Here is a 16,912-nt window from a genome sequence, read left to right on the forward strand (position 1 = left end):
ATCTTTTCAGCTGAAAGCCAAATGTCCTAACTTCATGTTTTAAAGTTTGATTGGTGTGAACAAAATGTGCTTTTTCTCTTAATATTTCTCATGGACTTTGTGTTCTTTATGATGCGTGGATCAAAGATGATTTATCTTGAATATGTATGATTTTGGATAGTTTTTTCTTGGTGAATCTTTAGGCATGAGGTTGACATTTTGAATTCATCTTTACAGGAAGTGAAAAATTCCTGTTAGTGTTTTTTTCCTAAAGACCCATGACCTAAAGGAAATCACATAGCTATAAATTAAACATGGTCCCTAAAGCTCACTTTAATGCTATGCATTTTAGTATACCAAGCATTTCTTTAAAGATTAAAAGATATAAGATATCCAATTTACATTACTCACTTGATATTATTATGTATATCTGTATAAACATGTGTTCAAAATGGAAATTATATTCTTCCTAAAGATACCCTATATATTCAATATATATGTTTATTGTCAGTTTCCCAATTTAAATTTAACTGAAATATTTGCAGACATACATAAAACGAATAGCTTTTGTAGTAATCATTTATATTACATTGGTTAGAACATTAATGTTACATGAAATTCCTCATCCCGAGTTACATTTGGAATGTATACCTCAATTTGAAGCAGATTACTCAGATATTGACAACTAATCTTAATGGTATGGCTTGTTTGAATTGGTGAGGTTGCAGTAATGGTAAGATATGATAGTACCTACATCATCAGAGGTTCTGGGACTCCTGAATTGTTGTGTAGCAGTGGAGGTTGGCATTTAGCCCTCGAGAGGATTAAGCTGAGACTGAATACAGATACTTTGGTCAAATTCTGAGACTGAGGTTGAACATCTGTCTATAGGGTCTGACTAGGTGCCCCATATAAGTTGAATCATACAGGTATTTGTTTTTTATGACTGGCTTACTTCACTTTCTCATAATACTTCATTCATACTGTGGTATGTGTCAGAATCTCTTTCCCTTGTTAAAGCCAAGTGATACTCCGTTGCACGCATATGGATGGCATATCACACGTTTTTAACCATCTGTTGATGGACATTTGAGTTGCTTGCATTTTTTGGCTATCATGAATAATGGAGTGTGCAAACATCTCTTTGAAAACTTGCTTTCAGTTCTCTGGGGTATATACCCAGAAGTGAACTTGGTAGATCATATGGTCTGCCATTTAAAAAATTTTTAGGAACCACAATTCTTTTTTTTCTTAACAGCTGGACACCTTTTTACATTCTCACCAGCAGACTACAAAGGCTCTGAAAGCAGTTGCTGTTTTTTAAAATACTGATCATGTATCTTCAATGTTGCTATGTTCACATTATTCTAGTAACTAATTTGTAGGGTCTTTGGATTTTCTATATATAAAATTATATCATCAGTGAATAGTGACAGTTTTATTTCTTCTAGTGGTTATATAAATTGAATACAAAAGGCAGTGAAGAGTGAATATACTATAGCTTCAGACATTAATGTGAATTATTCTTAAGTATAGCTATGAATTAAGCAAGTCAAAAAGTTTAGAGATGAAATTAAGTAAAACATTATTATGGTTACATACATAGGTGGTAAAAATAGAGTAAATGTCAAGATGGTGGTTACCACCAGGGGTGGAAGAGGGATATGATCAGGGACAAACTCAAGGAGACTTCTAAGTTCTTATTTATTTAGGTTATTTGACTTACAACTGTATATATTTTATGAACTTGTATGTATACCATTTCATACTGAAAGTTTTTTTAGGTGAAACTGAAAATGTAGGCTGTCTCATCATATGTAGAAAAATATGCTTTTATGTATTTTTAAAATATATTAAAGGAAGCATTAAATAGGTAAAAATATTTCTGAACTGATAATTTTACCTAAAATGAATGCCATGAACTAGGGAGTTTTAGTTAAATTGATTTTCACACCCTTTTGAGACCTCCATAATAACAGAGTCTTTTTGGGGAAGTCAAAAGTAACTGCTAAATGGAAATTCTTGGCTTTTAAAAGGTAATTGGAAAATAATTGGCTTGGTTCCATTTGCTAACTCTTTGAGTAAATATATGTGCCCAAGAAATTCTCCTAACCTAATAATAGACTGTGTGAAGCCATTGTATCACAGTTGCATTCCTTTCACTGACTGGTTGATTTCGTCAGCTGGGCTGTTGAAAGAATTAAAAACTGCCATGTTTTTGGGAATGTAAACTGGTACAGCCACTCTGGAAAACAGTGTGGTGGTTCCTCAAAAAACTATCCGTAGAACTCCCTTATGACCCAGCAATAGCACTGCTAGGGATTTACCCAAGGGATACAGAAGTGCTGATGCATAGGGGCACATGTACTCCAGTGTTCATAGCGGCAATGTCAACAATAGCCAAAACATGGAAAGAGCCTAAATGTCCATCACCTGATGAGTGGATCAAGAAGATGTTGTATATATATATACAATAGAGTATTACATGGCAATGAGAAAGAATGACATATGGCCCTTTGTAGGAAAGTGGATGGACCTCTAGGGTTTCATGCTAAGTGAAATAAGCCAGGCAGAGAAGGACAGATACCATATGTTTGCACTCATAGGTCTAAGGAGAACAGGAGAAACCTAATGGGAGGGGAAGGGGAAAAGAGAGTTGGGGAGAGAGAGGGACACAAAACCTGAGAGATTATTGAATACTGAAAACGAACTGAGGGTTGAAGGGAGGGGGAGGGAAGAGGTGGTGGTACTGGAGGAGGGCACCTGTGGGGAAGAGCACTGGGTGTTATATGGAAACCAATTTGACAGTAAACTATTAAAAAAAAAAATCCAGAGTCTCAGTGACTTGTGAGACAATGTCAAGGAGTCTAATATAACTATAATTGGAATTTCTGGGGAGAAGTTTCAAGAGAATGGAGAAGAAAAAAGATATGTTTGAAATATTTGCAAAAATAATGTTTAAAATTTCCAAATATTTGTGAAAAATATAAGAAACTGTGCAAACCCCTAATTGGTAGGATAAATACAAAGATATACCTTGGCATGTTATAGCATGTTGCTAAAATATAAAGATTAAGAGAAAATTTTAAAGCAGCCAGAAACCTTAGTATATGAAATACTTGGGGCCACGCACCCATGTGATGACTGACTTTTCATCAGACCAGTGGTAAAGGAGAGGCAGTGGAATACTATTAAGGTGGAAAAAGCCAAAAGCATTCTTCAAAAAGGAAGACATGGTCAAGATGTTTTCAAATTAAAACATGGAGAGAAATTTGTGCTAGCATATTTGCAGTATAAAAAATTTACATGAAGTGCTTCAGGAGAATGAATGACACCATATGGAAGCTTATATTTTCAAGAAGAAATGAAGAACAGCAGAAATGCTAAATGTGTGGGTAAATATAAAAATCATCTTTTGTATATATTAATTTTTTAAACAGCAGTGAATATTTGAAGTAAAAATAACCACATTTTATTGTGAGACTTAAATATGTATAAAATACGTGTGCCCACAGTACTAACTATGGAAAAAATAAAAGAAATTTTGCAATGTAAAAGAAAAAAAAACTGCCATGTTTTATTTGGGTGCCAAGTTCCAGCTGTCATCTCCTCTTACTTTTCTAGTAGTATAATACTTAAATTGGACTTTTTCTCCCAAACAATATTACCAGTTTCTCTGACATGCTGAAGAAACAATGTTCATGGCAGTGGAGTCAAAACATCCTTAAGGGGATGTCAGTCACCTGGGACCTGGGTACTGTGTGTATGTGTTGGGTATCCAAGTTGTTTTCATCTATATGTTCTCAACTGGACCAAGTACTCCCAGGGAAGCAACCAATATAGTCCATGCTCTTTCCCTCCATCCTTATCCTCCTCCTTCTTGGTGGTTAGCATCCTAATATTGAGGTAGCATCCACTGAAGGCCATGGTGCCCACAAGCCTGTCTTCCCTCTGGTCTCTCTCTGTCACCAGCCCTTTTAAATATGAATGACTGCTGAAGACTACTTAGTGGCACTAGTGATAATTTTGTAACCAGTAGAGAGTCTTGGGGAAGAGTGCTTCTTGTTTCTCACTATTTACACCAAGCAAAAAGTGCATTTGTCCGCAGTTGGCAGTTAACAAAGTGTCTTGCAAGGTAGAGAAAATAAGAGTCCCAGACTAGTTTATGTGGAAAGAGCTGCTAACAGCAGAAATTGTGTGGTCAGGAATCAACATAGGACACACATGTATGTTTGATAAGTATAAAGGGATTTTTGCCTCCACAACCTAATCACTGGAGTGTGAGCCCATGAACTCCTTTCCCTATTACAGACTTGACCCACCACCCACCCACACACCCTCTACAGGTTGCAAAACAAAAACAGCTCAGCTCATAGTAAGTGAGCACTTACTATATGGTTTTATTTCTCCAGCCCCCTCAAGTGTTAATTGTCCCACACCATGATGTTGTAACTGATGAGTACATTTGATGATGTATTCCAATAAAGAAGGTTAGCAAAGTCCTGCAAATGGCTAGAGAAGATACTGTGACCTTTGCAAAAGCTTTATTTTTACTGTAAGACATTTAGCCTTGCTTGTGCCTCTGATTTGAACAGAAGAATTGGGTCTCCCACTGTGTGGTTGTTCTTGTTCTCTGAGGGAGAAGTTGAAGAATAACGCTCTGTGCTCCCGGGAAACAGGAGAGTCTCTGTAGCCCCAACTCTTGCCTTTCTTGCCCCATCAGAATATTTTTTGGAGCAGTGAGTACTCACTCACTTTTCCAGTTCAAGCTCTACACAATGATACCTGACAGTTAAGTTCTAATTTAGAAGTATGACAAAAACCCTACACCACCTTCTTCTGATGGGCAGACTTACTGTTGACTGGAGAGTTGCAAGGAACATTTTGGTTTTTGTTTTTGCCTCCTTTGGTAGAAGGAATAATGTGTGGTCATATACGTACTTCTCCAGAATTGAAGTAGATCCATACTGCACCAAAAATATTTGCAGATTTGATGAGTTTTGTGTATTCCATTTACTGTATTGAAGCAAATTAGGAATTCTGAGTTTCTGAAATAAGTCCAAGAGACTTCAATGTTCTCACCAGCCAGGGAAGTATTTGTAGACTGTAACTTCCCCCCCTTATTGTACTCCATTGCAGTGTAAATGAACCACTGACCTACTACTATGTGCTAGAGAAGTTGCCAATAAATACTTGATTTTGTACCGGAAAGAAGGACCTGTGATGTTAAAGGAAATGCAATTGAAACTTTCTGTGGAAAAAGCAAAACTCTTTAAGGACACATGGAAATAACCCTGAGATTGACTGGATTTAACCTCTCCTAAAACTATTCGAAATCTAGTGACACCTCGGTGGCTCAGTTAAGCATCTGACTTTAACTCAGGTCATGATCGTGGTTTGTGAGTTCGAGCCCCATGTCGGGCTCTGTGCTGACAGTTCAGAGCCTGAAGCCTGCTTAGAATTCTATGTCTCCCTCTCTCTCTGCCCCTCCCCTGCTCATGCTGTCTCTCTAGCTCAAAAACGAATAAACAATTAAAAAAAAAAACTATTTGAGGGGCGCCTCAGTCAGTTGAGCATCCAGATTCGGCTCAGGTCATGATCTCACGGTTAGCAGGTTCGAGCCCCACGTCAGGCTCTGTGCTGACAGATAGTTTGGAGCCTGGAGCCTGTCTTCAGATTCTGTGCCTCCCTCTCTCTCTTTGACCTTCCCCTACTCAAGCCATCTCTCTTTCTCAAAAATAAATAAAACATTTAAAAAATGAAAAAAAAACTATTTGAATTCTCTGTTTTTCACATTTCAGATTCAACCCTATGAAAAGATAAAGGCCAGGGGCTTACCTGATAATATATCTTCTGTACTAAATAAGCTGGTGGTGGTGAAACTCAATGGTGGTTTGGGAACCAGCATGGGATGCAAAGGTCCGAAAAGTCTGATTGGTGTGAGGAATGAGAATACCTTTTTGGATCTGACCGTTCAGCAAATTGAAGTGAGTAACATTCCCTTTGTCATGAACTATTAAAGTCAATTTTCGGTTATTATAAATGTTATCTCTGAAATAACAGATGTGGATTTGAGCTAGTCAAGGAGCTTGCTATCTTTAGTTTTTTTATTAGTATATAAAAAGGTTTGTTATTCCCCAGGGCAAATCCTTGGGGTGATGTAAAAGCTTTTGATCTTTAAGTAGCATTGTGGTTGTTGAAATTCTGGATCATTTTGGATTCTCCTTTGATCTCCCCACTCCTCTTCCAAATTTCTTTCTAATGGTAGCCTTCCTCACAGCTGGGATGACCTTCCTTTATTAACCTCTTTTGGGAAGCCAAGGAGAATTTCCAGATCTGGTTGGATGCCATGGATGCTAAGAAGTGTCTTTTATGACAAAGTTGTTAATCACAGACCTTAAATTCTTCAGGGGCAGTGGCCTTTTTCAAAAAAGAATCTCTTTATCTCTAGTATCTAATACAACGCTGGCAACTACACTAGCAGTAGCAGCAGCTCACGTTTATCTAGTGTGTACTGTACTTTAAGTATTACTGAGCTCTTTGTATGAGTTGACTCAATAGCTAAGTACTCTGTGTTATCATCCCCATGTTACAGATGAGGAAACCAAGGCACAGAGAGGTTGATTTACTTGCGCAAGATGGCAGTCTGACTTCTGAGAACCTGTTTTCTCCCATTCCGTGTTGCCCCTTAATTCTTCCTAAAGACTGAAAAGATTTCATTTGGGGAATGATTTATAGTTCTTGACGTGAATCCCGAGACCAGGGAGCTGTGTTAATGTGTAGTCAGCATTTGCCTATCCAGTAAGGCCACAGGGCACCAGCTGGGCACACAACTCCAGAGATGGACTGTGCCTCTCTGGGCCTCAGTTTAGCCATCCATATATAATGCAGACAAGAGTTTCTTTCTGTCTCGGGATTGCGATTTAATGAGCAAGTACGTGGTGATTTAGCAAAATGTCTGGATTATGCTAAATATTTATATTTGGCTGTATATAGGTAATGTTTTGGATACTTTATGATTAACCATTAAGACTTTTACACTTTTAAGTGAAAGAAAAGTAAGTCTGGGTAATCTGTTATTTTCCTCTCTAGCATTTGAACAAAACCTACAATACAGATGTTCCTCTTGTTCTAATGAACTCTTTTAACACGGATGAGGATACAAAAAAAATATTACAGAAGTATAATCACTGTCGTGTGAAAATCTACACTTTTAATCAAAGCAGGTATGATAAGTAAAAAATGTCTGGGGGATGTTATTCCTGGGAAACACTTTTTTTCTTGTTGAAACAGAGCAGCATAAGCTGTGCATGTGCCGGGAACTCATGTTTGCAAACACTTAGTGCCTTTAGAGGCTGTTCATAGATTGGTATTGTTACAATCACTCTGTGATTCTATAACCTCAGTTCTTAGGTTCAGAATATTTGAGGCGGGATTAGGTCTGTGCTTTCTGAGGGCATATTTGGGATCCACGTGGGTCTATGAAAATCTTTATGTATTCTATAGTATTGATAACTTTCTTTCATATGGGAAGAAGTTTATTCAACATCCTGAATGGGCTTGGGGGGAATTTAATAACTTTTGGAAAAAAATCATCCCTTTGGGGAAGACAAGCACAGTCACACCTTGTTAGATTGCACTCTGCTTTATTGCGCTTTGCAGATACTGTATTTTTTCACAAATTGAAGGTTTGTAGAGACCTGCATTGAACAAGTAAATCTGTTGGTATTGGTTCCACTTTTCCAATAGTATTTGCTCACTTTGTGTCTATGTCACATTGTCATATTCTCACAATATTTCAGATTTTTTATTATATTTGTTATGGTGACATGTGATCAGTGATTATGACTTGCTGAAAGCCCACATGATGGTTATCATTTTTTAGCAGTAGTGTCTTTTTAATTATGATATGTACATTTTTTAAGACCAAATGTTACTGCACACTTAAAAGACTACAGTATAGTGTAAACATAACTTTTATATCCACTGGGAAGCCAAAAAAAAAATCATTTGACTCGCTTTATTGCTGTGGTGTGGAACAGAAACTGCACTATGTCTGAGGTATGCCTGTAGAAAGGAATTCAGATGATGAATTTTGACAAAGCCCAGACAACTGGCAAAAGAAGTCTTCCATTTAAGGGTGGATATGGGGCTATATGATCTTGTACAGAATGGGTTTTTCTAAAGTTGTACCCTTAGTTTTACTTTTTTAAATTAAAAAAATTTTTTAAATTATTTTTCTATATAGTTTATTGTCAGGTTGGTTTCCATATATACCCATTGCTCTTCTCCACAAGTGCTCTCCTCCACAACCATCACTCCCATTCCCCCCTCAGCTGTCAGTTTGTTTTCAGTATTCAAGAGTCTCTCATGATTTGCCTCCCTCCCTCTCCCTAACTTTTTCCTCCTTCCCCTCCCCATGGTCCTGTTAGGTTTCTCCTGTTAGACCTATGAGTGAAAACATATCTGTCCTTCTCTGCCTGACTTATTCCGCTTAGCATGACACCCTCAAGGTCCACCCATGTGGCTACATATGACCAGATTTCATTCTTTCTCATGTATTACATTGTATATATAAACCACATCTTTTTGATCCATTTATCCATTCATGGACATTTAGGCTCTTTCCATGTTTTGGCTATTGTTGAAAGTGCTGCTATGAACATTACGGTTCATGTGCCCCTATGCATCAGCACTTCTGTATCCCTTGGGTAAATCCCTAGCAGTGCTATTGCTGGGTCATAAGGGAGTTCTATGGATAGTTTTTTGAGGAACCTCCACATTGTTTTCCAGAAGGGCTGCACCAATTTACATTCCCACCAACAGTGTAGGAGGGTGCCCTTCTCTCCACACCCTCGCCAGCATCCATTGTCTTCTGATTTGTTCATCTTAGCCACTCTGAGTGGCATGAGGTGGTATCTCAGTGTGGTTTTGATTTGTATTTCCCTGATGATGAGTGATGTTGAGCATTGTTTCATGTGCCTGTAGGCCATCTGGATGTCCTCTTTGGAGAAGTGCCTTTTCATGTCTTCTGCCCATTCCTTCACTGGGTTATTCTTTTTTTGGGTGTGGAGTTTGGTGAGTTCCTTGTAGGTTTTGGATACTAACCCTTTATCTGATATGTCATTTGCCACTATCTTTTCCCATTCCATCCGTTGCCTATTAGTTTTTTTTATTGTTTCCTTTGCAGTGCAGAAGCTTTTTATTTGGATGAGGTCTCAGTTCATTTTAGCTCTTGATTCCCTTGCCTTTGAGGATGTGTCGAGTAGGAAATTGCTGTGGTTGAGGTAAAGGGGGCTATATCCTGCTTTCTTGTATAGGGATTTGATGGTTTCCTGTATCACATTCAGGACTTTCATCCATTTTGAGTGTATTTTTGTGTATGGTGTAAGAGTGGTCTAGTTTCATTCTTCTGCATATTGCTGTCCAGTTCTCCCAGCACCACCTGTTAAAGAGGCAGTCTTTTTTTCCATCGGATACTCTTTCTTGCTTTGTCAAAGATTAATTGGCCATACATTTGTGGGTCCAATTCTGGGTTCTCTATTCTATTCCATTGGTCTATGTGTCTGTTTTTGTGCCAATACCATACTGTCTATCTTGATGATGACAGCTTTGTAGTAGAGGCTAATGTCTGGGATTGTGATGCCTCCTGTTTTGGTTTTCTTCTTCAATATTACTTTGGCTATTCAGGGTTTTTTTGTGGTTCCATATGAATTTTAGGATAGTTTGTTCTAGCTTTAAGACGAATGCTGGTGCAATTTTTGATTGGGAGTGCACTGAATGTGAAATGACATTTTAACGATGTTTATTCTTCTGATCCATGAGCATGGAATGTTTTTCCACTTCTTTGTGTCTTTAATTTCTTTCATCAGCTTTCTATAGTTTTCATTGTACGGGGCTTTAACACCTTTGGTTAGGTTTATTCCTAAGTATTTTATGATTTTTCATGCAACTGTGAATGGGATCAGTTTACTGATTTCTCTTTCTGTTGCTTGATTATTGGTGTATAAATATGCAACCAGTTTCTGTACATTGATTTTGTACCGCACAACTTTGCTGAATTCATGGATCAGTTCTAGTAGGCTTCTGGTGGAGTCAGTTGGGTTTTCCATGTAGAGAATCATGTCATCTGCAAAAAGTGAAAGATTGACTTCTTTGCCAATTCTGATGCCTTTTATTTCCTTTTGTTGTCTGATTGCTGATTTTAGGACTTCCAGCACTTTGTTAAACAAGTGTGAGAGTGGACATCCCTGTTGTGTTCCTGATCTCAGGGGGATAGCTCTCAGTTTTTCCCCATTGAGGATGATACTAGCTGTGGGCTTTTCATAAATTGGTTTTATGATGTTTAAGTAATTTCCTTCTATCCTGACTTTCTCGAGGGTTTTTATGAAGAAAGGATGCTGTATTTTGTCAAATGCTTTTTCTGCATCTATTGACAGGATCATATGGTTATTATCTTTTCTTTTGTTAATGTGATGTATCACATGGATGGATTTGCGAATATTGAACCAGCCCTGTAACCCAGGAATGAATCCCACTTGACCAGGATGGATAATTCTTTTTATGTGCTGTTGAATTTGATTTGCTAGTATCTTGAGTATGCATATGTATTCATTAAGGATATTGGCCTGTAGTTCTTTTTTTTTGTTGGGTCTCTGTCTGGTTTGGGAATCAAAGTGATGCTGGCTTTGTAGAATTAGTTCCGAAGTTTTCCTTCTATATCTTTTTTCTGGAATAGCTTGAGAAGAATGGGTATTAACTCTGCTTTAAATGTCTGGTAGAATTCCCCTGGGAAGCCATCTGGCCCTGGGCTCTTATTCATTGGGAGATTTTTGATAACTGATTTGATTTCTTCACTGATTATGGGTCTGTTCAGATTTTTTTTCTCTTCCCATTTGAATTTCAGTAGGGCATTGTATTCAGGAATTTGTCCATTTCTTCTAGATTGTCCAGTTTGTTGGCATATAATTTTTCATATTAGTCTCTGATGATTGCTTGTATTTCTGAGGGATTGGTTGTAATAGATTCATTTTCATTCATGATTTTGTCTATTTGGATGTTCTCTTTTTTTTTTTTCTGAGGAGCCTAGCTAGAGGTGTATCAATTTTGTTTGTTTTCAAAAAACCAACTCTCGGTTTCATTGATCTGTTCAACTATTGGGGGGGGGGTTCTATATTTATTTCTTCCCTGATCCTTATTATTTCTCTTCTTCTGCTGGTTTGGGGTGCTCTTGCTGTTCCCCTTCTAGTTCCTTTAGGTATTCTGTTAGATTCTGAATTTGTGCTTTTTCTAGTTTCTTGAAATAAGCCTGGATTGCAATATACTTTCCTCTTAGGACTGCCTTTGCTGCATCCCAGAGAGTTTGGATTGTTGTCTTTTGTTTTCATTTGTTTCCATATATATTTTTAATTTCTTCTTTAATTGCCTGATTGGCCCAATCATTCTTTAATAGGGTGGTTGTTTTTAATTTTATGTTTTTTATTTATTTTTGAGAGACAGAGACAGCACGAGCAGGGGAGGGTCAGAGAGAGAGGGAGACACAGAATCTGAAGCAGGCTCCAGGCTCTGAGCTAGCTGTCAGCTCGAACCCACAAACCGTGAGATCATGACCTGAGCCAAAGCTGGACACTTAACTGACTGAGCCACCCAGGCGCCCCAGTAGTGTGGTTTTTAACCTCCACAGTTTTGGAACTTTTCCGGACTTTTTCCTGGGATTGATTTCAAGTTTCATAGCATTGTGATCTGAAAGTGTGCATGGTATATTCTCAATTCATTTATATTTATGGAGGGCTGCTTTATTCCCCAGTGTGTGATCTATCTAGGAAAGCATGCAATGCACACTCAAGAAGAAGGTGAATTCCCTAGCTTCAGGATGCAGAGTTCTAAATGTATCTATCAATTCCATCTGTTCCAATGTATCATTCAGATCCATTGTTTCTCTAGTGATTTTCTGTTTGGTTGATCTATCCATTGCTGTAAATGGAGTATTAAAGTCCCCTGCAATTAGCACATTCTTATCAATAAGATTGTTTCTGTTTGTTTCATATATTTGGGTGCTCCCAAATTAGGCACATAGATGTTTATAATTGTTAGCTCTTCCTGATGGAGAGACCCTGTAATTATTAAATAATGTCCTTCTTCTTTTGTTACTGCCTTTACTTTACATTCCAGTTTGTCCGATACAAGTATGGCTACTCCGGCTTTCTTTTGACTACCAGTCGAATTATAGATATTTCTCCATCCGCTTACTTTTAATCTGAAGGTGTCTTCAGGTCTAAAATGAGTCTCTTGTAGACAGTAAATAGATGGATTTTGTTTTTTTATCCATTCTGCTACCCCATGTTGTTTGATTGAATCATTCAGTCCATTTACATTGTGTTATTATTGAAAAATGTGGGTTTGGATTCATTGTTTTCTCAATAGAGATCATGTTTGTAGTGGTGTCTTTGGTACCTTGTATTCCTTGCAACATTTCCCTCATAGAGTCCCCCTCTTAGGATTTCTTGTAGGGTTGGCTTGGTGGTGATGAATTCTCTCAATTTTTGTTAATTTGGGAACACCATTATCTCTCCTTCTATTTTGAATGACAGGCTTGCTGGATAAAGGATTCTTGGCTGCATGATTTTTCTGTTCATCATATTGACGATTTTATGACATTCCTTTCTGGTCTGCCAAGTTTTGTTAGATAGGTCTGTAACCACCATGAAAAGTTTCCCTTTGTATGTTAGGGCCCTTTTCTCCCTAGCTGCTTTCAGAATTCTCTTTTTATTTTGCCAGTTTCACTATGGTTTGTTGTGCCAAAGGTCGATTCAAGTTCCTCTTAAGGGCATTCTTTGCCCCTCTTGGATTTCAATGTTTCTTTCTTTCCCCAAATTTGGGATGTTCTTAGCTATGATTGTTCAAGGACCCCCTTCACGAGCTTTTTTTCTTTCTTCTTCTTCAGGAATTCCTATGATACAGATATGTTCCATTTGATTGTATCACTCAGGTCTCGAATTCTCCTTTCGTACTCCTGGATCAAGTTCTCTTTCTTTTTCTCGGCTTCCTCTTTTCTTATAACTGTGTCTTCTAATTCAGCTAATCTCCTCTGCCTCTTCAATCCGTGCAGTGGTCGCCTCTATTTTATTATGCACCTCACTTACAGCATTTTTTTTAACTCGTCACAGCTATTCTTAAGGTTCCTAGCCTTTGTATCAATATCTTCTCTGATGTCTTCCATTCTTTTTTCAAGCCCAGCCATTTTATTACAGTTGTTCTAAATTGTTGCTCAGTTATGTTGCTTATATCTGTTTTGAGCAATTATGTAGCTGATTTCTTCCTGGAGTTTCTTTAGCGTTCTTCAGTTTTGTCATTTTGGCTAGCTTTCTGTCTCTTAACAGTTTTAAAAGCTTGTTATGCACTCTTCACCTGTGAGTATTGCTATATTAAAGGAGACTCATTGAATGTCCAGGGCCTGTCCATTCAGGAAGTGTTCTTTTAATGGTGTCTCTCGGTCTCTTGGTTTCTCTTGTGCCTTTATTTTATTTCCCTACTCAGTGATATTTGGGACTTTCCACCTTGTGTTGTGTACTTTGGCTTGTTTCTTGAGGAAGCCCTGAAGAGGAAAAAAGACAAACACACAGGGAACAAGAGCATGTAACCACACAGACTAATCAAACGAACAAGCAAACCAAAAGGGGAAAGAAAGAGGAAAAAAAAGAAAAAGGAAAGATAAGGAAAAGAAAAAGAAAAAAAGGGGAGTGGGGGACAGAAACAAAAGACAATGGATACTCTAAAAGCATATAATCAGTGGAGGGGGAAGATAAGAATGAGATAAGGGAAAATATATCTGGATGGCAGAAAAAAAAAGGGCACTCTCTCACTCTGATGGGTGTGGTTTGGTGTAGGTAGGTCTAGGTCTCTGGGGCTGCTCTTGGAGGCCCCGCTCTTGGTGATTGCAGGGAGAAGAATGGTAACACCCCAAACTCTGCTTGAACCAAGCGTTGCAAGCACTCTTTTGAGTCTGATCTCCCTGTGCTGCGGGCGAGCCAAGTTGTACTTTCCAAGCTCCCCCTCGCTTCAAAATCCTAGTCCATGCACCTTAATGCTACTGCTGGAAATGAGATGTTCTTGCGCTGGTGGATGGCCTCCCAGCCGGGATCATGCAGGGCAACGGGGCTTTCTCCTGGTACCACTGCTGCCCTAGATGAGATGCTGCTGGCAACTGGCTTCTCAGCTGGGATCACGTAGAGGGAGAGGGCCATCCCTTCTTGTGGCGCCTGGAATGGGCGCCGCAGCTGCCGAGCCCAAGAAAGAATTTGCCAGCTAGATGGGATGGATTTCTCTCCCTGCGCCCAGCAGTTATATATGGGGTGACAGTATCTCTGTCCCGAGGTGATTCTTTTATCTCTTCTCTAGAGACAGTTCTATGAGTGTTTTCAGTCTTTTTCTTCCCCTTGTCTCTCCGGGGCACCACGCACTCTCCAGTGTTGGGCTGGGTCTTCCACCTCTCCACTCCCCAGGGGCCGGCTGTTTAATTGCCCCAGTTCGCACTGACTCACTCAGGCATCTTTGAGGTTGTCTTCTTTCTGGAGTCTGTGTGTTCTCCTCCCGCTCTTGCAGATTGTCGCTTCAATCCTTCTCAGTTTGATAGATGCGGGTGGGCAAAGATTACAGAGCTTCCTACTTCGCCATCTTGCCCTTCATCGTGGTGTGGAGCCCCTGGAGAGGCAGAGAGCAGGGGGCTGGTTCCTCCCTGCCTGGTCGGACCCCAACTTCTCCCGGCTGCTGTCGCCGGAGGCAGCTAGGGCTCGAGCCCAGACTGCGGACGCTGGCTCGTGGCCATGGAGGCTCTGCAAGTTCAGCCCGAGAAGGGGGCAGGAACTTGAGGCCCGCGGTGGTCCAGCCAGGGCGGGCTCCACTTTCCCTCTGCCTGCTACTGGCTGAGGCTTTTGCTGTAGCAAAAGCTAATGCTGCGCTAGTTTTTTTTTTTTTTTTTTCTTTCATGGACACTTGGCAGGTGCTCTGCCTCTATTTTCTGGTTGGTCCTTGGTCTATGAGAGTGCTAGCTCCTCGGTTCGCCTTCCCCCCCGTGCCCCCACACCAGCCCTAAGACATGTTCTCACTAGTGTAGGGCGCACGTGTCCCTGAGCACTAATCTGCTGTCGATTTTTCTGGGAAAGAAACAGCACCACCCCTATATATATCTTTTTGTAAGAATGGACAGATTTTCCGAGATGGATTTGCAGGGAAAAGAACAGTCCCAAAGCCAACTAAGTTGAAAATTTACTTAATGTAAATTCAGTAAATTAGAGTACTCTAATCGAGGAGTGTTTAAGAGTTATAAAATATATTAAAAATATGAGGTGTCCTCCCATTTGTATGATGGAAATTTCTTTTGCAGCAAATATGATCAAAGAAACTGGCAAATGATCAAAGAAATAAGGCAAATAAGAGCTTTTTTAGAAAAGAGATTTTCTTAAATGGATTTACCTCTGATTACTCACTGTTAATAGACTGAAAAGGAGGAAAGTTTTATTTAACTTTGTGGGTTTTTTTTCAGTTTTATTTATTTTTGAGAGAGAACATGCATACGCATGCACACATGGGGTTGCGGGGAGGAGCAGAGAGGGAGAGAGAACTCTAAGCGTCTGTCAGTGTGGAGCCCAAAGTGTGGCTCAAACTCACAAACCTTGAAATAATGACTGGAGACAAAATCAAGTTGGATGCCTAACTAACTGAGCCACTTAGGCACCCCAGTTTTACTTTATTTTACTTGAAGGCCTAGAATATCTGAGAATTAATATTGAAAAAGACCTTTTTTTCCTTTTTAAAGGTACCCAAGGATTAATAAGGAATCTTTACTGCCTGTAGCAAAGGATGTCTCGTACTCAGGGGAAAATACAGAAGCTTGGTACCCTCCAGGTCACGGTGATATTTACGCCAGTTTCTACAACTCTGGTTTGCTTGACACCCTAATAGGAGAAGGCAAAGAGTATATTTTTGTGTCTAACATAGATAATCTGGGTGCCACCGTGGATCTTTATATTCTTAATCATCTGATGAACCCACCAAATGGGAAACCCTGTGAATTTGTCATGGAAGTCACAAATAAGACACGGGCAGATGTAAAGGTAAATAGAGGAAGCAGTTTAGGGATTCATATCTTCACATTTAATAAGTTATGTAGTTCAAACTATTTTTATTTGCAAAGTTTTCTTTGTGAAGCAAAACACATGTATCCACTTGATAACATCACTGTAGATAGAGTGAGATAGTATTCTGTAGAGCATTCTAGGTTCCACCTGACATAACTGTGCGGATATAAATCAAGACTTAACAGTATTGTTGAGTAATCCACATGGACAATTTTAACTGAAAACAATTTCACATATTTGTAGGATAAATCTGAATATTAAGTGAAAACAGTTTCAATGTTTGTTCATACCTTTTAATAATTTTCTAGTTTGGAGCTTAAGTGTATTTATTTCATTGTTCCTTTAGTGAAAATTTACTATTTCTGTTTTTACCTATGCACTTCAGTATAATGTCTCTGTAGTTGAAAAAAATACAGCTGTTTGGCACAAAGCAAAAATTTTATATCTTCGCATGTTTAGTAGTTGTAACACTTGGCATTTGATGAAATGGTACACAAGGTTTTACCACTCAGCCACAGGGATTAAGAGAAGCGGGCAATGTATAAATACTAAAATGGTCAGTCCCTGGGCTGGATTCTATGCTTCTTGCAAATGCCCCCTGATATGTGAATGAACGTTCCCTCTTCCTACACTGTGGTGGCCTCATGACTTAAAGACCATCTCTGAGCAAGGCCACTCACAGGGTCACTTCTAATCCACTTGTGCCTCTGTCTTCCCTCTTCTCCTCTGATGTTATAGCCAGTCAGAGCAGGGTCTGAGGTGGTAGGACTAGTTTAGTGATGGACCATGGTTTGGGA

The 16,912-nt window shown here is 39.1% G+C and overlaps 1 protein-coding gene across 2 annotated transcripts in view; it reads left to right on the forward strand.

Moving 5' to 3' along the window:
• UGP2 (UDP-glucose pyrophosphorylase 2) overlaps positions 1-16,912 on the forward strand; it is a 77,173-nt gene that overhangs the window by 52,980 nt on the left and 7,281 nt on the right. For both annotated transcript variants that reach the window (XM_029937468.1, XM_029937467.1), the window contains exons 4-6: positions 5,781-5,966; positions 7,072-7,205; positions 15,794-16,091. In XM_029937468.1, the coding sequence (XP_029793328.1) occupies positions 5,781-5,966; positions 7,072-7,205; positions 15,794-16,091 (618 nt within the window). The remainder of the gene's footprint in view (positions 1-5,780; positions 5,967-7,071; positions 7,206-15,793; positions 16,092-16,912) is intronic.

This window comes from Suricata suricatta, chromosome 4 (genome assembly GCF_006229205.1).
Source record: "Suricata suricatta isolate VVHF042 chromosome 4, meerkat_22Aug2017_6uvM2_HiC, whole genome shotgun sequence".
Taxonomy (NCBI): Eukaryota; Metazoa; Chordata; class Mammalia; order Carnivora; family Herpestidae; genus Suricata; species Suricata suricatta.